The sequence below is a fragment of the Gadus macrocephalus genome, chromosome 9 (genome assembly GCF_031168955.1).
Source record: "Gadus macrocephalus chromosome 9, ASM3116895v1".
NCBI lineage: Eukaryota > Metazoa > Chordata > Actinopteri > Gadiformes > Gadidae > Gadus > Gadus macrocephalus.
In genome coordinates, this window is record NC_082390.1 from 19,475,996 (window position 1) to 19,498,392 (window position 22,397).

General features: G+C 49.9%; 1 protein-coding gene across 2 annotated transcripts in view; it reads right to left on the reverse strand.

The window, feature by feature from the left end:
* The window catches only part of syt7a (synaptotagmin VIIa), a 69,696-nt gene that overhangs the window by 20,205 nt on the left and 27,094 nt on the right, over positions 1-22,397 (reverse strand). The window contains exons 3-6 of one of the 2 annotated variants that reach the window (XM_060061899.1): positions 17,454-17,533; positions 12,036-12,203; positions 8,836-9,243; positions 4,477-4,608 (exon numbers count right to left, since the gene is read on the reverse strand). In XM_060061899.1, coding sequence (XP_059917882.1) covers positions 4,477-4,608; positions 8,836-9,243; positions 12,036-12,203; positions 17,454-17,533 — 788 coding nt within the window. Of the gene's footprint in view, positions 1-4,476; positions 4,609-8,835; positions 10,471-12,035; positions 12,204-17,453; positions 17,534-22,397 lie in introns of those variants that run through there. The other variant, XM_060061898.1, reaches the window with a different exon arrangement.

Consider the following 22,397-nt stretch of genomic DNA (forward strand, 5'->3'; position numbering starts at 1 on the left):
CAGGGAGGGAGAAATGTCATGGAGACCATCGAGCCATTAATGACGACAAAACTCATAATTTTAGATGACATTTCTCTCTCCCTGTTGTTGTTCATGTGGATGCAAACAGGCGTACATGTCCGTGCACGTTGTTAGGCTACGCCAGCCCGGCGGTGAACACCCTGCATTATATAATTCTGCATGAACCCACCGTCGTCTGATTAAGACGTTATTGGCAGAGACACACCACCTATTAAATGAGAGTGTTATCATTAGTGCTGGCTTCAAACAAACCATCTGCAGTGTGATTTCTTCCTCTCCGCCTTCCTTTCCTTCTTCATTGTCAGAACTTGCCAATATATTTTGGTTGTGATATCATTGAGGCAGGGGGCATCTCCATCTGAGGATAAAATAATACCAAAACAAGCCCGCGTTCACTGGCTCGTAGGATTACGCAATGTGCATGGATGAATAATTGAAAGGCCGCGGGCAAATGGCCTCCGCGTTAGCGCGCCACAGGGAATCATCCCCCGTTCTCCATCCACATCCCATCTCTCTTCATCCATGGACAGTTGCCTTCCCAGTATAGGCACAGTCAAGAACCTATGCATCCACCATTCCACGAGTTCAAAGACAAACCCACGCCGGCTCCAGTCGTCCAGCAGCCAATTAAGCTCTCTGAGCTCCCAACCTATGGGAGGCCCCCAGAAGCCAACGTCCCCATTAAGGAGAAGAGGCCTGCAGTCAAAACAAGGGAACACAATGTTACCACTGCTGCCTTCTCCCAACACAGCCAGCGCTGCAGGCGCTGACGCTGCTTTAAAGCGACCGCCCCCCCCCCCCCGCCCCCGCCCCGCCCAGTGTGACTGTGAGGAACAGAGCTATTAGAGTCCCCCTGTGAGCTCTCTGAGGGAGAACCGGAGCGGCAGGGGCCACGCCGGGGCCATCGAGCAATGCCCACGCTCGCGAGGTCAGCAGAGGAGTGTAACGACTGTGCCGAGCGGGGCCACCTTCTCGGGGGGTCATTCGGCATAATTGTCGGTTTGTTTGGACTGCCTTCAATTATGAGCCATAATGAAGCAATACGCACTGCTAAAGCTACAGGCTGACGGGAGGCAATCTCATCGAGGATTTGCCTTCCTCCTGATGTTTTCTAGCTCTGGTGCAGAAGCCTCTCTCTCCCTTGCTCTCTCTCCTCTCTCTCTCTCTCTCTCTCTCTCTCTCTCTCTCTCTCTCTCTCTCTCTCTCTCTCTCTCTCTCTCTCTCTCTCTCTCTCTCTCTCTCTCTCTCTCTCTCTCTCTCTCTCTCTCCCTTGCTCTCTCCCTTGCTCTCTCTCTCTCTCTCTCTCTCTCTCTCTCTCTCTCTCTCTCTCTCTCTCTCTCTCTCTCTCTCTCTTCTCTCTCTCTCTCTCTCTCTCTCATAATCATATTTACATAATAACAATAAATACATTTTTGTATCCAAAAGTTGATATCAGAGAAATGTTAACTTTTAGGTGCAAATGCATCAGAATCGGAAGTTTCCAAATCAAGGCAATCAGCGTTGAAAGCATGCCGCATTGTTAGTGGTAGGATGGAGGAGAGGCTGTGGGAGGGCACATGGAGGACGCATGATGGAGGATGCAGGTTGTGAAGACAGGGCTGAGGAGAGGGAGGCTGCTGCTGCTGCTGCTGCTGCTGGTGGATTAGTAACAGCAGCTTTGTCTCCAGATGGAGACATGGCTGAGAGCCCTGTTCAGAAGATGCAACGCAGCGTACCAGTGATTGATTAAATCATGGCCAGACATCTGAATAGTCAGCAGCGACACCGGGAGAGATGCTATTCACCCGGCTCACGGCACACACACACCTTGCATCTCTAATCCAAGGGCCGTCCGTTGGATCCACTGTTTATGAAACGCTGCTAAATATAGCCACGCCATTAGAGTGTGGCTAAATCATTTACCATATATTTGGAATTGTAATTTGTCATTAAATAAACACAACAATGAGCTCTTCAAGTGGAATTATTAACAGCTCAGAGGAGGAATACACTGCTCAGCAGAGGAAGCGAAACCATCAAAGCCCTCATTATGGCTTCACTTTATCCCCCTTTCCTCCCGCCGAAAACTGACTTCCTCTCTTTTACACATCTCAGGCTGACAGTCATTCAGTCCTGGATTAGTGACATTAAACCAAGGCCCGGGTAATCCACAGCCACCACTTTAAAAAGGCTTCTGTCCTCTACCAATGTGGGTTGATTTGACATGAAAGAATTCACCTCCCAGGTTAACACAGAACACTTTCTGTACTCTGGAGACTAATTGCATAACGGCATTGGGAAGAAACATATTGTTTTCTCACTTATCCCAATTTTACAATTAGAGTAATTGTTAAACGAAGACTCGTTAGAATGAACTGTAACTCTGCGTGGAATTGAAGGGATTTAGAAAAGCCTGAATCAGTTCTGTGTGAAAAAAATCCTAAAAGAAACACATCAAAATGGGTTTTGCAGGAGTGGCTGACCAACAGCTCAACTCTGCAAGTCTCATTTAAATGAGCGAGGCAGTGGTTCTGGGGGGATGTCTGGCCCTGAGTGGAAGCCACGGTCTAAGCCGGTTCTCCACGGTGCATCATTAAAAGTCCCCGGACGGCCACAGGAAGAGGGCCTGTTTGCATGACGTCAACCGTGCCACGGACGCCTCAGTGCACGCTGATGTTCTGGGGAAACAGGGAGCAGTTTAAAACCAGACAAAAGATATAAAGGAGGCATCAAATTGATAAAACACCATACAGTAATTGGTGGGACGAGCGAATCAGAATTTGTTCGACTCAGTACCGCGATTTCATTTCAAGGATGGGAGTCCTATTACACATCTCCAAAGTGTCTCTGATTGGTCACAGTGTCCCAGTAAGTCTGAAATGCTGTGATTGGAGCGCAGAGGGAAATCAAGTGTGTCACGTTTAGCCTTGAATCGGACCGAACACACAAATGGACTCTGTGCTGAACGATACGACATCCTCAAACGAGCATCCGAAGGGAACGGAAAAAAAACAGAACATAAACCTGGGCTCTGGGATGCATGTTCAAGGTTTGTGTCTATTTACGTGTTTGAAAAATATATCTAAAGACCACCAATTATAAACACCACATTCTGGGCAGAAACTCGTCTTCATCGATGTTCTCTAGTAACCAAAAACAAGCCCGATGTAGGGGATCCATCCTTGGAAATATTGGAGGGAAAATAATCAGGTCCTCTTTGGTGTGTGCGTGTGTTTCACTTAGACGAGTGTGTGTGTGTGTGTGTGTGTGTGTGTGTGTGTGTGTGTGTGTGTGTGTGTGTGTGTGTGTGTGTGTGTGTGTGTGTGTGTGTGTGTGTTCATGTGCCTGCGCGAGCGTGTGAGGCGGGTAGCTGGCAAAGGGAAGGATGTATTTTTAGCTGCATGTTTGTGTAAGTGACTAACATGTTGTGGGATAACGAGGAGGGCTTTCTGGGCCCGCCAGAGCCGCCTGGACGCCAGGCGGGGAGGATGAGAGGAGGCTAATGAGCAGGGGAAGGGGAGAGCAAGGAACAGGGAAGGAGGGGAGGGCAGGCATGGAAAAAACTACAAATACCAGAGGGAGGAGGTCCGTGGAACGCAAACACAGAGATGAGGTAACGGTTGGAGGGAGCCTGATGGCAGAATGTGACAGGAATAGGGCTTGAACATCACAATGATTCGTGGGCTTTCTGTGAGAGTTTTAGTACTTTGCATTGCTAAATCAACTCAAATATACCATAACAAAGGCAAATATATTCTGGGTTTTGCCATCTCCTGCATGAGAAACACTTTGGCAGTTTCAAACAAAACAATGTCTCACCACGACACATCATTTCAAGAGTAGATAGCAAACATTGTCCAAAACAACATTACTTCTAACATAAGGAACTTACTGTACATTTATATGAGCCTATGCTCCCAAAATGGCAGCGGTCGTTGCAACGTGACCTTGTGATGAACAAGCCCTACAGCATGGCAGGGACACGAGGACAATGGCACTACGCAAGGCAATACTCTTTCATTTGATTGTCCAGTATTTTTCACCGGCCAACAAAGCTTGAGCACTGGTAGTAATCTCATTGCAGTGATTTACGAGGTGCCGTACAGCTGGCATCTGAACTGCTTCCTTCCTTCTACAGAGTGTCGTATCAGAGGTGAATGTTCTGCACCAGATTGTCTACACGTTTGCTGATTGTTCTCCTGCTTTCCCTCATCCTGTGGACCAATGCTTCCCAGAGAAATGACTCACTGAAGGGCGCTAGAAAGCTGTTCCGTAAAACTGGTATTGAGAAAAAACACTGATACGTATCCTGTTATTTTCTGTCAAATTTCACTGATAAGTTCAAAGGCTGTCATCTCTCCCTCCTCACATGCAGATATTCTCCAGTTACACACACACACACACTCACACACACACACAAGCCCACACACGCACGGCCACACACACACGCCAGGCACTCATCGCTTCGCTTGGTACCTCTTGTCCGGAGGAGTGGGCTCCTGATTGGTTGGAGCTGCCTGCGCTGTTTCCTGCAGGTCAGGGATATTGGCAAAGTCGTCCTGCTCAGCCAACCCGATGGCCAGCGAGAGCACCACCATCTTCCCCTCACTGGCTTCCCCAAAACACCAGAGACACAGGTAAGACACAGGACAAGAGACAACAGCCAAGGAGAAGGAGGAGAGGGAGAGGGAGAGGGAGGGGGAGAAGAAGAAGAAGAAGAAGAAGAAGAAGAAGAAGAAGAAGAAGAAGAAGAAGAAGAAGAAGAAGAAGAAGAAGAAGAAGAAGAAGAAGAAGAAGAAGAAGAAGAAGAAGAAGAAGAAGAAGAAGAAGAAGAAGAAGAAGAAGAAGACGGATAAGAAAAAGGGAAGAAGAAGGAAAAACGTAACAGATGATGCAAGGGGGAGAGGAATCAGGAAAGACGGTTGAGGAGGAAGAGGAGTGGGAGGGGGGGCACCAGGGTGAGTAAGAAGATGTGGTGCAGGGAAGGAAGGAGAGGTCATATGTAGACACATTATACATTGGCAGCAAGGGCAAAAGCATGGCTACCACACCAGTAAACAACAGACCCTCTGATTCAGGGAAGGATATGAAGATGATGTGGGCCTGAAAGCCCTTCCTTATATAACCGCCATGGTGTCATTGGCATGAAGCGAAGATGGAGCAGATATGCTTTCCCAACATGTCATGAGGACATCAATTGCAGCGTGCTAAACGGCTCTGAGTTAATGGCTGATATTCAGCAGCCGGCGCTGCCACAGACACACATGTCAATGAATAATGCAGAAACAAAGAGCGTCAACACACCGCTCAATGACAACCACAAACACTCCCTCCCTCTGGCACGCAAACAAAGCACAGGAGTGGGCCTGTTTCACCATCATACAGCAACAAAACACAAACTCACACACGTGCACCAATTTACACACGCACACACACACTTGAAACATACACACAAAAAGACACAGAGACAAAGAAACACACGTTTACGTTTTACATTTACATTTCAAAACACACACAAGCCAACACGCACACACCACAGAAGCAAATGTACGCATTGTGACACACACACACACACACACACACACACACACACACACACACACACACACACACACACACACACACACACACACACACACACACACACACACACACACACACACACACACACACACAAACACAGCCACCCAAATACAGTTCTTTATCCAGTTATTTAATCTTTCCCTCTAGACTTACCTCTTGTTTCTCCAGAGTGAACATTTAATTAAGCCTCATTAGCAAAATCTGGACTAACTGCTTCTATTTGAGTCAAGGTGTTCCTGCTGCTCTCCCAGTGTCACTGGTTTCTGGGCCAGCACTCTCCCTCCCTCATCACATTTATCCTCTGTTATCTGGGTGTAGTATTGTGTGCATATATATGTATACTTAGTAATAATATTATATCTATAGACATTTATATTTTCTGTATATATATATATATATATATGTTTCTCTCCTGTTCTCTTCATCCCCATCATCTGCTTTCAAGTCATCCCTCTCTCCCTCCCTCCCTCCCTCCCTCCCCTCCCTCTCTCCCTCCCCCTCCCTCCCCCCTCCGCTCCGTCCCTTCCTCTCTCTCCCTCTCCTCCTTCCCCCCCTCCCTCCCCTCTCTCCCTCCCCTCTCTCCCTTTTATTATGCCTTTCACCATATCTCACACTATACAAAAACTGCTTAAGGATATGGATCGCCCGTCTACTTTACATTCTATATACTGCCTGGCGCATCATAACCACCCCCCCCTCCCCACCCCCGCCACCATCTCACACCCTTCGATAATGTCCAAGTTATACCACTTAAAGGTTAATGGCGTGTTACGGAATAACTAACTGTAAATTAGATTCATTGCTGGTTTCCTCCTCCTCCTCCCAGTGACACTCCACTATGGGTGTTAACACTCCGCCTTATTGGCAAAACGCTTCCAGCGGAGAGAGCGAAGACTCCGGCAGGAAGATGGATACGGGGGGGACCTTAACGACGCCCACCCTAAGAGGCCTGACTCCCGGCCAAGACGGCTCGGAGACCAGGAGAGATTCATTTGGTCAGATGGTTTCAGGGCAGGGGAGCGGTGTCTCTGACATCAGCCGGACGGGGAGGAGTGAATCACCTGCCAGGGAAAGACGGCCAGGACTGAAATGAACTGGCCGGAACAATAGGTCATGTCTCCTCCCATGTCACCCTGTCATAAATCATCCCGCGGGTGTTTCTGCTAAAAAGGAGAGGAAGCGCAACAGCAAGGAAGAAGCTCTATGACCTTTAGAGTAATGCCAAAGACACAGTGTCGTGTGTGCTTTATGTGGCTAATGTGTGTTTTGACTTTGCCTTGCGATCATCAAGTCTGCCTGAGACGGAGCAGAACTCAGTAGAAAGGGATTTGGTTTGAAGGGACACGCATGTAATCTGCCCTTCAACATCCCTCATCGTTCAGTGCCCCCTCTGCCTCACACACACACACACACACACACACACACACACACACAGACGTACACCAGCAGGCACACACACACACACAAACACACACACCAAACACACACACACACACACACACACACACAGACACACAAACACATAGACTTACACACGCAGGCACACACACACACACACACATACATACAAACACACACACGCACACTGACACATATAGTGTGACATGTGTCCGCACATATGCATCATTGCTCCCGCCTCTTTTGGGCCTGAAGCAACAATCTATTGCAGAAGCAATGGGGCTGCGGACAGAAGATCAATGCTTCAGGGTTAACTCACATCTACACACGCTGCCTTAACCCTCGCTCTTTTGGTGTACCATCACGTGGACCACACTCTGACACGTGGACCTAGAGACATGTGGACCTAGGGACCACACTCTGACACATGAACCTAGGGACCTGTAGACTGGGGGACCTGTAGTCCTAGGGACCTGTAGAGCTAGGGACCACACTCTGACACATGAACCTAGGGACCTGTAGACTGGGGGACCTGTAGTCCTAGGGACCTGTAGAGCTAGGGACCACACTCTGACACATGAACCTAGGGACCTGTAGACTGGGGGACCTGTAGTCCTAGGGACCTGTAGAGCTAGGGACCACACTCTGACACATGTACCTAGGGACCTGTAGACCGGGGGACCTGTAGAACTAGGGACCTGTAGAGCTAGGGACCACACTCTGACACATGGACCTAGGGACCTGTGGGCTGGGGGACCTGTAGAACTAGGGACCTGTAGACCTAGGGACAACACTCTGACACACTCTGACCTGTAAATACAGGAGGATATACAGCAGGACTTGTTCTGACTCCATCTCATGAAAATCAGTAGGACTAGCTGTAGCCTTCTGAAGGAGGCGGGCTGAGAGCCACCTTAGCAGATGTCAACCGTAAGCAGAGCATAAACATCCGACAATTACCACCGAGAGATGCTTTCAAATGGGCGACAATATGCTGCAACTTTGTATTTTCCCAGCAGCATATTACTTCGAACTTCGAAATCGTGGAAGTGTCTTAGCTCTCGATGCACACGTCCATATCAGATTCCATTTCAATAAATATTTAAATGGATAATCAAAGATATCCAGTAAATAAACATGGTCAGCGGGAATGAAATGCTATCAACGCAACGTAATCTCCCTGGCATTAGAGCTGGATTGAGGAGAATAACTCTGATGAGATGGTGAGCCATCCTCTTCCCACTCAGGGCTCTGGGCTGACAATCTTCTGCTCCCGTCAGCCTCATTTACATCTTTAATTACTTTATTTTTAAATATGCTTCAAACATAACTTTTGACACCCTCCATCCGCCAAGATGCTCTGCATAATTATGTTGTCACACACTTTACCAAAAGGCTTCACAATACATACACATACACGCACATACACACACAAACACACACACACACACACACAAACACACACACACACACACACACGTATGAACACACACACTGACATACCAAAACACACACACACCCAAACACAGACACACACGCACACACACACACACACACACACACACACACACACACACACACACACACACACACACACACACACACACACACACACACACACACACACACACACACACACATACACATAAAAACTGTATGAGTATGATGCAATCTATTGAAACGGCGTCCAAGCTCATATCCTTCCCTGGATGTCAGGTGTGATAGAAGACCCAGAACGAGAGGACCACAGAGAGCGTCCAGACACCCACAGGTACTGTACTGAAGCAGAGAAGTAATCCATCGTCAGTCATAGCACATGGGGAAGACAGAGAGGCAGAAAAGGTAAACACTCACAGAAAGGACTTGACATCGAGGCCACGGTTGCGTATTTGGCCCATCATATGATCCCAGCTGCCGGGGTTATCGTAGGGGCGCCCGGGTACGCCTCCGCCCCGACCCCGGGGGCCACCTGCCCCGGCCGGGCCCCCCCGGGCGCTCCGGCACGCCCCTCGCGCGCCTCCTCCTCCTCCTGCTCCTCCTCCTCCGCCACCTCCCCCTGCCCCGGGAGCCCCCGCCTGGCCAGGGACGGTGTTGAGCTGGCCCAGGCTCTGGGAGGTGGTGGGGGGCTGGCTGAGGCCTAGGACGGGCGGGTGGACGAGGGGCTGCTGGAGGCTCTGCTGGCGGAGCAGCGTGCGGGGCCGGGCCAGGCCGGAGGGAACGTGGTCCAGGGCGGACGCCGACGACAGAGGCTCGTCCCCGAAGCTGGGAGGGCAGAGGAGCAGGTAGGGCAGGGAGCGGGAGGCGGGCCGGCGTCGGCACAGGTTCGGGGGGTGCAGGAGGGGGTCAGAGGTCGGGGGCGAGGGGGATGAGGAGGAAGAGGGAGGAGCGGGGATGGCGGAGGGGGGCAGGCGAGGGTCAGGCGAAGCGGAGAGGCGAGGAGTGGGAAGAGGTGTGAGGGTGGAGGAAGACGGAGGAGGGGAGGAGAGGCGGGGTGGGGAGGGGCGGTCAGGACAGACCTCCGAGGAGTTCCAGGCCCCATCAGAGCCCAGACACGGAGGAGGAGAATCCAAACAGCAGGCGCATGACCATGAGGGGGATCGGGGTGAGGAAGCAGAGGAGGCGGGGTTTGATGATGAAGCAGCAGAGGAGGAGGAGGAGGAGGAGGAGGAGGAGGAGGAGGAGGGGGGAGGGGCGCAGGGGGGAGGGGAGAGGAGAAGGAGGAGGGAGACAGAGAGCAACGTGAGGCAGCAGCAGTAGCAGCAGTAGCAGAGGTAGCAGTAGACGTTGCACGCCGAGTGGTCGCTGTGCGCGGCGTGCTGGCCGTAGCCCGGCCACGGACCCTCGCACTGCGACCGCTGCAGGCTCCCCGTGTGCGAGTTCACCGGCCGCGCCGCGGTCGACTTGGGCGTGCGCGAGGCGTGGGCGAGGGGCCTGCGTGCGGGTGCGGAGGCGGCGCGTGGCGCCTGCTGACGGAGGAGTAGCTGGCGTGGGACGGCGGCACGGGCCGGGGCGGGGCGGCCGTGGCGAGGCGCGTGGCGTGCGCTGATCTTGCTGCCGGCTGCTCCGAGTCCTGAGGGCTTTCTACTCTGGCGGACGATCCCCATGTTCTGTCTTTACTCCATTGATGCGTCTACTTTTATTCTCTCTCTCTTGACTCTCTGTCTTTCTCCTCAAGTCTGTTTTGCTCTTCTAAATACACGCTCAGGTCTGAGGCGTCCCACATGTGTGTATCTCCCCTCCCTTCCTCTCTCTTTCATTCCTCTGCCTCTCTCTCCCCTTCTGTCACTATCTCTCTCCCTGTCCCTCATCGTCTAATTTCCCACTCCTCCTCTCCATAAAGACTCTTTAATTGACCCATTATCCTTCTCTAATGCCTTCTATCTCTCATTTTCCTTGGAATTAACAAGACCTGAGAAAGGCTGTTCTCTGACAATATGAGACATTTTCTCTCTCTCGTGCAAATCAATGTCATTGTCGGTTTTGAATTGAAGCTCTAGAAGATCTTCCTATGCAATATATTGAACAAGTCTCTCTGTATGTTCCCTCCATCTCACAGAGATCTGTGCAAGGCCTAATTAGGTCATGAGAGAAAGACAGTAACATCAGTTAGGTGCGTCTGCACCTAACTGCATTGCTTCATCCAATAGGATCTGTGTTTACCTAGATTTCATTCTGTGTACTTTGGCGTCATACAAAGCATAAAAAAGTGATAACAATGCAGCAATGCAGAAATAAAAATGGACAGTTGGTGATAAGGTTGTGGGGAACGGAGAAGAATAGAATTGCAGCAGGATTTACAAGGTGGAAGAAGAACCACAGCGATGAAGGGAGAAATGGCAAAGATAAGGAAGACGCAAAGGGTGAGAGTGGGAGAGAGAAAGAGAGAGAGCGCGAAAGAGAGAGCGAGAGAAAGAGCATGAGAGAGAGAGAGAGAGAGAGCGAGAGAGAGAGAACGCAAGAGAGAGAGCACAAGAGAGAGAGAGAGAGTGCGAGAGAGAAAGAGAGAGTGAGAGAGAGACCGCGAGAGAGAAAGAGAGAGAGAGAGAGAGAGAGAGAGAGAGAGAGAGAGAGAGAGAGAGAGAGAGCGCGAGAGAGTGAGAGAGAGACCGCGAGAGAGAGAGAGAGAAAATGGGGTGCGAGACACAAACACAAGAGACACCGACACTTATAGCAGCCTGAAAATAGAATCCAATTATAGACAGGGGAAGGAGAAAAATGAGCAGAGGAGAGGACGACAGAGGTAGCGATGGTAGTGAACGTGTTGCGCTGGGCGAAATCACAGCCAGAAGGCGCTAAAACAAGGTGCAAAAAAAAAAAAACGAGAACAAAAACTGAAAATGAGACTCCTTTATAGATCGCCGAACAGACGTCTTCGTCATTCACCGTGCTTCAAAGATGGAGGCACAGAGAGCCCATCCAGACCGGAACGGCTATAGCTAGCGCTAGCTCGGCTACCGCAAACTGGTCTAATTAAGAGCGGGGGGGACGTCGTTCCTGACAGACGGACTGCCAGCGTGTGCTGCAGGGTGTGTGTGAAAGACGCGGCGGGCATGACGGCGGCCGGTGTCACACGGAGCCGCGGAGCAGTGGCAGCGGGACGCAGTGTCCCCCGAGTGTGTGAGCAGAGTGCTAATATTCGATAATTGCCTATTGATCACATGTTGATTGCGAAGGACTTCAGACTCGGACTCACTGACTCTGTACTGTCTGACTCAGGCACACAACGCAACCTGGAACAAGATAGCTTCCCCCTGATTCCCCATGTGTGAAGATTAAAGCCTCCTATCGCTGCCTGCAATAGAACGAATGGCAATTGACATCACCACCGTTCCAGCCCATCGACATTAACATGAGGAAAAAATAATTCACATTCTCACCAGAAATCACTTTGTCGCTGATATAAACGATAGGTCTTGTTAATATCTTGTTGGGTTATTGCTTTTATCCCTTTATCCTTACAACATCAAAGGCATCAGAATGCTGCACAATATCTTAAAAAAGAAGTGAGAAGCCGAAACGCCAGCTCTTCTCTTCCCGTCTCCGTCTGCACTCACCTGTCGGGCCGCAGGCCGCCGGACTGCACGTGGCTCTGGACCGTCTGCCATCGGCCGGCCCTCGCCGCCCCCGCCATCAGGCTCTTCACACTGTCGTTACCACAAGCCCCCCCCCCATCCTCCCCCAGTCCCCCCGGGGCCCCCTTCTGACCCCCAGAAACAGCCCCACTACAGGGCAGGAGAGAGAGAGAAGGCCATGACCATCACGTACGAAGGGATGCACGAGGGGGAGAAGGGCGGGTAGGCAGAGGGGGAGAGAGATGAGTCGAAACGAGAGAGAGCGAGGGAGAGAGAGGATGGGACACACAAATACATAGAAGTCAAGATTAAACAACCATATGACTGGGTGGAACAGTAGCAGTGGGGCACAGTGTGCACAGGGAGGGCTATCTTCCCAGGCCCAGAGACAGGCAGGTGGGGGTGGGGGAGGGTCAGGAGTCCATTGAGGAGCAGCAGGCGGAGGAGGAGGAGGAGGAGGAGGAGGAGGAGGAGGAGGATGGCTAAGAGGCAGGAAGGGTGGATGAAGGCGAGGAGGTGGAGGAGGGCGAGGAAGGAGAGTACACCACAGGGAGCCTGTGGGACGTTACTAAAGTAGCCGCCATGTTTGGCAGGAGGAGGAGCAGCAGCAGGAGCAGCAGGAGGAGCAGCAGGAGCAGCAGGGGTCAGAGGGAACACGAGTGGGAGCACTTTGTTTCTCTGTCTGCTATCAGTAGGGCCCTCTGTTCCTCAGAGCAGACACAGGATACACCCAGACAGACATCTTGATCAAACATCCCCCCCAGCTCTTAAAAGTGGCCTTCAATAATGATATGCTGGGCAGCTGCTATGAAGCTATGATAAAGATACTGAAAGACATATTAAATATGACAATGGACATCACTACCAAACCGTATCATATTGTAATATGCACTTCAAAGAGTTGGGTCAAAGTTATGATCTGCGGCGCACAGGGCTGCTAATGCTATCTGTGATCTCCTAAAACCTATCTTAAGATGTGCTGGGGGATACAGACGACATCAGCAATGACAAAATGATGATGGAATCTAAAGCACGTTAGTGCCCTCTGGTGACATGACCACGTGCCATTACTATGCAGTCTGCAGAGTGCTCCAGCACAGGGGGGGAAATACCAGATACCATTTGTATATAAAGGCAATTGTAATGAGATCAGAAGCAGCGTGGGGGCCTGCCTGTGCCATTCTACGTGTGTGTGAAGGTTGCCGCCCTGTCAAATATAAGCCAGACCGATAGACCTGTCTGAGCACGTACACACCAATCAATCACCAAGAGGGCGTCCCAGTCTGAGACGTGGGCCTCATTACCCAGCCAACCACAAAGGTGGCTGTCCTTAGCCTGCAGCTTAGCATGCAGAAGCAAGCTGGCCGTGCTCGATGTTAGAATATGGTCTAATTTGATGGATTGACAACCCGTGTGTCGTTTAGCAGAAGTACACTGCTAAATAGTGAGATTTCTCCCCATTTTCAGTGCCAGTGGTTTTCACTGGCACTGAAAATGGGGAGAAATCTCCTTGGGATTGTAAAAAATGTGAGTTTGACTTCAACTGAGTTTGAATGAATTTCTGATGAATGAGGTGTAAACCCTCGCCCAATCTCTACGATTGGTGGTTCAGTATTGGTGCCGACATCACAGATTGACTGACGCCAATATTAAACATTAAAGTGACCACTGAACTGCAAAAGCAAATAATAAGTATGAAGATTGATGCAACATATTTAACCTGCTTGGCAAATTTGGCCCAGTGTCCGTCCCCAGATTGAAAGCTGCTGGTCTCAGGGGGATCGGAAGGGAGGGCCGTCTCCTGGTCGCATGTGGCTGACCTTAGGAGCACATTTATGCAGTGCAAGGACATCAACCATCAATTAATTTGAATCAACTAGTGTATGCCTTTATCTGCCATCCATTCCCTTATTTACCATTTACACAGTCATAACATTACACAAGCCATAATATGTTAAAACTGTTTTTAAACACATCTTCACATTCTAGTATGGCTTTATGCAGCATCAATGGACACCTTGGGGGTTTCTCATTTCTTTATCAAATTACTTTTTAAGAGCGTAAGCCCAAGGCCTGATGAACTCAGCCCTCATATTCTCCCTGAGTCCTCTGACCGTAATCTCTCTTTCCTTTGCTCTCATAAATCTACGGCTGGCATTCCTCCTGGCAATTCCAATTTCAATTTAAGAGTCTTTGGGTACCGAGAAAAGCGCTATATAAAACCTATGTATTATTATTATTATTATTAATTCCACGTCACGCCCCACCCCTGAGCGGCTTAGCCAGTACAACACGGCAAGGCACCAGGGTGCTTACTGGACACCCTGTGTGTGTTGCCCCCCACTGTGTGAAAAACAATCACAACACTCACTTAAATGCATGCAAAACCTCTCAGTTTCGGGGTCTTATTATGTCCTCACAACCTTGTACCATTCACATGTAAGATCAAAATCAAAATCACATTCATAAACTAAAACACAATTCCTCCTGCTTTGTATGTGCCTTAGGTGCAGTGCTAGAAGGTGGCTGGGTCAGGGGAAGGTTGGGGGAGAGCCACACAACATGGTGAACCACAGGTGAACACCAGCCGCACCAGACCATAAACCTGCTGCAACGGTCAACCCTCCACAAACAAAACAACCACAAGACCACCACTGCAGCACTTGAGACGGGGCACCGAAAAGCAGGTCGTTTACAGAGATGCAGGTGGGGGTTAATGCTCAGTCATGTTATCAGGTGGGCTAAGAGGGTTGTCCGTCTCCATGGTAACGCCCCATGGGAGAGAGAGGTGACAGGTTAGAGGTAAAGGGGTTAGCGTGTCTGGCAGGGCTGCAGTGAATGGGGGGGCCTCGGACACACCTTTTATAGGTTCATTCTGGTCTACAGGAACTGCGAGGGTAGTGTTTATAGCCAGCGGGTTCCAGCTAGGTGCTGTAACGGCTTCATCTTCACCCTCACATGTTTGTGCAGATTTTGAGCAATCAGGAGTTACGATTATGGGTCCCCAGTAGATATGCCCGGTTTCATTAGTTTCTGCCTTCTTGTTGGTGGAATAGTGGTTAAACAAAAACAAGGACATTAAAATATCTCATTGCAAATAGTCTGTGATCAAATAATAGAAGGGATTTTCTGCCCCCCAGCATCGACTATTTCTGAGGAAACCATAACATTAAGGAATGGGGGCGGACACTAAGTAAGGTTTGCAGGCACATTATCTTAATGTTTGAGGGTATGCCTAATTATTTGCTGAGGATGCTTGCAGGCTTCAATCATATGGAAGGCTGAAAAGACAGAAGTGAGAGAAGAGGAGGAGAGAAGAGAGACAGACAGAGGAAAGGAAAGGAAAAGAAAAGAAGAGAGGAGAGAGGAGGGAAGATAAGGGAGAACAGGGGAGGAGAAGATAAGGAACAGAGGCGAGGAGAAGAGAGGAGAGGCGAGGACAGAAGAGAGGAGAGGAGAGGGGAGGAGATTTAAGGGGAGAAGAGGGGAGGGAGGAGAAGAGAGGGGAGGGGAGCGATTAGAAAAGAGGAGGGGAAAGGGAAGGGGAGGTAAGGGGAGAGGTAAGGGGGGAGGAGGGGAGGGGAGAGGAGGGGAGAGGTAAGGGGAGAGGAGGGGAGAGGTAAGGGGAGAGGAGGGGAGAGGTAAGGAGACAGTAGGGAGAGAAGAGTGGGGATGAGAGGATAGGGAAGATGAGAGAAGAGGGTATTTATGCATGTGGTGCCCCTGCCTCACGACAGCCCTGCCAGACGGGGGATGGGGAGGGGGGGGGGGGGGGGTGGGGTGGGGAGTCTCTTACCAGTCTTTGACCAAGACTCACTTGAGCGTGAGGCGAGGGTCTCCGTATGGGGCATAGGGAGAAATGTTTAGTACGAACTCCTTGGGCGGATAGGAGCTCCACCTCTGCTGCTCTGTGCTGCTGTCATTGTTATTCCAAAAGTCTCTGTCTAGGTCGCTGTGGCCAGAGAGAGAGACAGGTCAGAGCAACACAACCATGGACCGCCAGCCGCGGCAGCAGACACACTTTCTTCTCCTCCTCCTGCAGAGAGGGGCGGGGCGGGGCCCGGGTCCGGCCTGGGGGGTCCTCCCGGGGCATCGTCACAAGGACTTGGTAGTAAACGACAAGAAAAAATAGAGCCACATCCATGTCTTACATCATGCTTACACTCACGGTACAGAGGGATGTTGGGAAGAGGAGGGGAACATTGAGTGGGGGGGGGGGTCACTGAAGCTGAAAACACATTGTGCTGACGCGTGTTGAGACACATTAAGAAGGGCGGGGGGGAGAGAAAGAGGTTATTCAGATGCAGAAGGAGAAAATAAAGTTAGAGCGTAATAGAGACAAGCGCATTCGTATTTCCCGGTTGAGACGTTCAGTGTTTCGCTGCGAGAGGCGGCTCCTTGCTCCACGTACGGGGAAAGCACGGGAGCATGTAAGGAATAGATGAGGGAGAATGTGAGAGTAATCCCTGATGCCGTTAGAAGTCACACAGTGGTCATACACAGAGAGTTAAGGCAGAGAGAGACAGAGCAGGAGGGAGACAAGCAATGCACTCAGAGGAGAGAAGGAGTCGAAGCTGGGGTGACAAGCAGAGAGTGCACAGACGTCGCTCCCGGAGCCAGGAGGAAGAAAACACAAAAGTCACCTAGGGAGCAATAAGATGAAAACAAATACGATTTCCCGAGCACCAGAATCCACTGGTTCTGGTGTAATTTCCCTTATTTTTTTCTTCACACAGAACGATCGCAACGACATGCGTACAAACACCCCAACATGAAATGTGACGATTCCGGCGGGGAGAGGCGTTCTTGGTCAGGTTAATGCGGACATTCATAAGAGATTATACAATGCTGACATTTTCTCTCATTGACCTACACAGACTCTGCTCAGTCACAGCAGGCCAATACTGAACTCCACATAGTTTCCGGTCCTTTTAAGAAAAGCTTAACGAAATCATTCTGAATATTTATCCTGGAATAGGGCTGGAATCATCTGCCAGGAATTCCAGATGCATATACCTCCTTTGCTGTTGTCCTGCGTTGACCCTAAGTGAGCACTCTAGCCCTGGGACACAGACGTAGGCTTTTAGGGACACTTCCTATCTCCTTCAGCGGGCAACAATAGAGCTGGGGCCCACATCAGAACCGTGACCTCCCATTGGCCAAACCTTCATGTACAGTGTGGCCGATAAGGCAATCCCAGTCCAATCTACGAGGTCTGATTAATTCATCGATTCATTCCTGTTCTGCTCTACCTGTTTCGTCCAGAGATCTCACTCAATTAAAATCAAGGGAAGGACTAATTACTAATTGTGCGCTGAACACTAAGGGGCCTTAAGTGGGGACAGGACGGAGCTGAATGTCACCGGACCACTGTAGTCCAGCCCGTTGCCAAGCACCTACTTGATGGCTTTCTTCTCCCCGCGCCCACGGGCCGAGTCTGGAGTGTCGGCGGTCTCCACTCCAGGTTTATTCCTCTTCCCCTTGAGAGAAAAGGCAAGGAGGGGAGAGAAGCACAAAGGTTAGCTCAGATCTGTTAGCTTTGAAGCGCTGCGTCTAACTGTGTGCATTTCAAGTGTAACCCGCCCCCCCATCTCGACCCCCCCCCGCCCCCCGCCCCCCCCCCCCCCCCCCCCCCCCCCTTCCCCCCTGTGTATTATCTCGGCTGCTGCACGCCATCATTCCTTTAGCTGATGGTTTTCTGATTATGCTCATCAGACTCAGAAGCGATTCTGCGGTGAAGAGACCTTCCTGACTGATTATTATTTTACCCACCCTGCCATTTAGACGGCAATTGCTGCTTTCGAGGAAGAGCGGTGTGTGTGACTCGTGTGCTTCGCCTGAACCTGCGGTTCCACAGGCAGAGCGCCATCCGCCGTAACCATGGAAATAAGGGCAATTCGGAGGCTTCAAAAGGGCGAGGTCCTCTCGGTGTGGTCTACTGGAAAGGCTCGTTACTGGTAAAGGTGTTTTCACACGTGTCACAGAGCGGTTAATCTCCATTGATGCTTCGCCACAGAGACGGGCGTGAGGAGAGCAGCGCGGGACCCCATATCTCCCCCCCCCCCCACCCCCTCCACCCCCCCCGCACACCGTGCCCTCAAAGTGATGCTCTGATACACATCCAGGATGGGAGGAGACTCTCGGTGCCAGAAAATAGATGGGAGTAAAACACACCGAGCCGTTCCCCCGGCTCCGCTTGTCCAATTGAATCTTTTCTTGGCTAAGGGGTTACTTCCTGCCGTGGCCTCACTGGAGCAGGGAGAGAGAGAGTCTGAGGCTCATGGCCCGAGGCAGGGAGACGGACTATTACAACAGGCCGGACATGAACTCATCCTCCTCCCTGTTCTCCCGTCCTGAGAACTAGCCGCTCCGCAGAAGAATACGCCTCTGGTGCGAGATTGGCCAGTCTCAGCTAAAGAGTGCACTGGAAGACCAGCCAGCTAGAGGGACTTAGTCCTTCCCTTAGCAGCTCCTGATGGAAGACTCTGTCTGTCCCAGAGAGGGAGGACGCTCTAGATTAAAGATTTGGGGGGTGTAACCAGTTTCAAGAAAACAGATTGCTTCCTCTATGGTGAGGCCTCGTGTGCCATCCCAACTCATTGCACTCAAACACACAGAGAGGCCATCAGTAAATATGGGGGACGCTGCAGACAGGGAAAAACATCTCAAGTGTACATAGGAGTTGTCACAGCCAATTGGGCTCATGTAAATAATGATGCAAAGCCCGTTCATGAATGAAGTGTGTGAGTGTATGGAGATCCAAATCTAGGCAGCGTTAGCCCGGCGGTTTGAGTTAGCGCCACCGTGGCATCCATACGAGGTAGACTCGATTTGGTTTTATCTCCGCTCCTCTTAGGCAGGCGCCTTACGCTGTGGGTTAGAACAGGCGGTTCACTAAGTAATGTTGAGTACAGCGCTGCAGAGGAAAAACAAGGATGAAAAGATCTCTCTGAAAAGAGGTGCAAAAAGACACAAAGCTGTTCTTCCATTGTGTGACCTCAACACATTATTCATAAATGGATTATTATGAACTCAACATCTAGATCCATTTTGTTTTGAATCAATAAGGGAGGAAGGAAATAAATTGACATGCTACAGAGTGTGAAGTGTGAACAGGGCTTCATCCAAAATGGACGAATGCTGAAATACTAAAGTGAATGTTTGCTCACCACAAATCTTGGTCAGTTTTAACGTGGTCTAAGTGCAGCAGCATCTCACCCATGACTTGTCAATTGCGCTAAGGCAGTACAGCGTGAAACATTAGCTCTGTCATCTAAGTTAAAGAGACGTTTCTCCAAAGTGACTTAATTCAAATCATGTCACTCCACTATTTCATGTGTCATCGTTTGCCTTTATAACATTTTATTCAGGGCAGCAAAATGAAAATGACTTCTTAAACATTTACCCCATTTGCAACCACACACTGAGTCCACACAATGATATCAGTCATGGGCTAAGCACCCGAACCATGTAGCGCGGTTTGGAGCACCGCTATTTCTGGTGACAGCAAAACAGGTACAATTTCTGGAAGGCAAAAACAAGCTATCAGGGGAAATTCATGAATCATTTCACACGTCCGTAAACATGTTGGTAAGGTGGGAGCAGAGGGAGAATGAGTGAGAGTCCAGCAGAGTTAAAGAAGACAGAGCTGGAAATAGAAAATAGAGAATGCAACAAAAAAACAAAAGAGAGAGAGAGAGGGAGAGAGATGGCAGAACGGGGGGGCCAGGGAGGAGGTGAAAAAGCAGAGGGAGAATGGAGGAACAGCAGGTGAGACAAAGGAATTGGAACGGAGGGGACAGGTGTGAAGGGAGAAAAGAGAAAAGAAGAGAGGAGTGACTGACAGCCAGTCCCGGAGGGAAGGGGGATGGTTTGTGGAAACCAGGGAGGATGCAAACACCCTGGGCACAGTGACTTTTCAAACACACACACACACACACACACACACACACACACACACACACACACACACACACACACACACACACACACACACACACACACACACACACACACACACACACACACACACACACACACACACACACACACACACACACACACACATTCATGCGCACACATGCACGGAAACACGCACAGGATTTCATCCATTTTGATTGGTATCCCTGGTGTCATTCACTACAGTAGTAAATGACACATTTTTCACTATGTAAGATAAGCGATAAAAAAAAGACATATTCTCCAAGGTCAGGGAAAAGCACACAAAATGACCTCACATATCGGAAATAATAACGCTTTAACTCAGCTGATTCCATTTAAATCAGTCGTCCCCGCATAAGATGAGTAACAGCTTCGGTAGACACTAATCCCTGGCTCACAAAACGCCCAACCAATCCCCAAACATATATGATGACGAGCCAATTATGATTCAACCCCATGTTGCCCGCGCTCTGTACTAGAGAAGATGAGGACAATAAGGGCCGGGCAGCACAGGGGAAGGCAGGGCTGTCGGTCTGGCTGTGTAACGCAGAGACAAAGGGGACAGAGTGCAACCACCACTCTCTCCACCGGGGCACTGGCAGACTCGGGGCTTCAAACCCAGCTGTGTTTGTTGTCTCTGGAATTAGCAGTCAGCCGAGGGTATCCGTACGCACTCGATATTACCCGGTTCACACTGTAATTAGCTCAAAGAGCGCGCCGTTCAAACCGTCGTCCAACTAGTAAATCATCGATTGATCATTTAGATTAACCTCCCTTTTTCCTATCTGTCAAAACAATGCCTTTACCTGTTCGCCATGCAGCTAATGGCTGCCACTTAATCTCACGGGGACAATAAATCCACACAAAGCCGTAGAATGAGCCCCCATATGATTTATATCTGACTCTACCGGTGAGGGTGCAGAGTGTCTTTGTCCACTCTCATGCATTACCGTTATATCACACAGATGAACGCAGAGAGCGCATTTTATTCCTCTCTCCATAATTCCATAATTACTTTAACCTCCGTGTATTCCCGTCCGCTTTACTGCCGTGGTCATTAGCCTCTTCCTCTTCATCACTATGATGAGCTGCTACCCCCTAAACTGAGACGAGGGGCTGTCTGTGGCTGTGGGCCGATGGAGGGTTCCTCATGTGTGAACTCCAACCTACAGGGCACTATCAACAGCCGTGTGAGGCATCACAGTGCACCGGGCTCAGAGCAGTGCTCAGGGTTGGAATGGCAGCAGCCTACTGCTGTTCAGACAGATGTTATCCACACCTCACCCACGCTGGCGTGGAAACAGCCCTGTTCCACACCCGTGCCTCATGACGTTCCTCCACGCCCTGCACAACATGGCAACCAGGCAACAAAATCACACCTACGGAAATCTCACGTAAGAAACATGTGCAACATGTATGTCCATTATATTGCTATAACATGATAAAGCCATCGCTACGTCGACGGCTATATGTTTCACGGAAAAAGGACTACTGATGCGTGAAGAAACTAGGAAGAAAAATACCGTAAATATGTCAAACTGAATAAAAAATTCAGTGTTATAGATGGGACAAAAAAATGAACATCAATAAGAAGGGGAATGGAACCATCAAACAACTGGGTAAAACAACAACATTATAAAAGCTGCCATGCGTCGACGAGGAGGACCCGTCAGCCACTGACCCAGCGCTGCCTGGCACGCAGTGTATTTACTGCACTATGCGCTACGCCCATCTCCCCGCCCGCAAGGTCTGGAGCCCCGCCCGCGGCGGAGGAAGGGGCGGTGGCCATAAATAATACTTCCAGAGGGATAACACGCGGGGCAGTAGGAGGGGGAGGGCACTTTGTGATTACACATGAAAACTTTTAAAGTAAAACAGAACGCCTCTCTCCAAACGTCCATGAATCATGACAGAAAGCGGGCATCACAGGCCCACCAGCCAATGACACACGTGTGTCCCGGGGTGAGGCTGTCCTCATGAAGGAGGACAGGCCTCCAACAGTGTGTCATCAGATCTAAGTTTAAACATTCATGTGTTGGGGACGTGAGTCTGAGTGCTGGTGCGTTCTGTGGTGCACGCCTGATCTGCATATATGAATATGTATGATATATAGTATGCAATGTGTAATCTGGTCATTTGGCTGGAAGATGAAAGTGTTCATGTTAATGCAGATTTAAACTGCATCTACTTTCAAATTATGGTGTCATGGGAACATGGTGCAATGTAAAATGGATAATAATAAATATCAAAGGGCCAGGATTACACAGAGGAGAGATATGGAAGAATTATACTACAGTATAATATACTATATACTAAAATATAGTACATAATATATGTAAAATATAGTACATAATATTAATAAAAAACTTTCTACTATTTCTAAATCTTACTGGTTACTGGTAA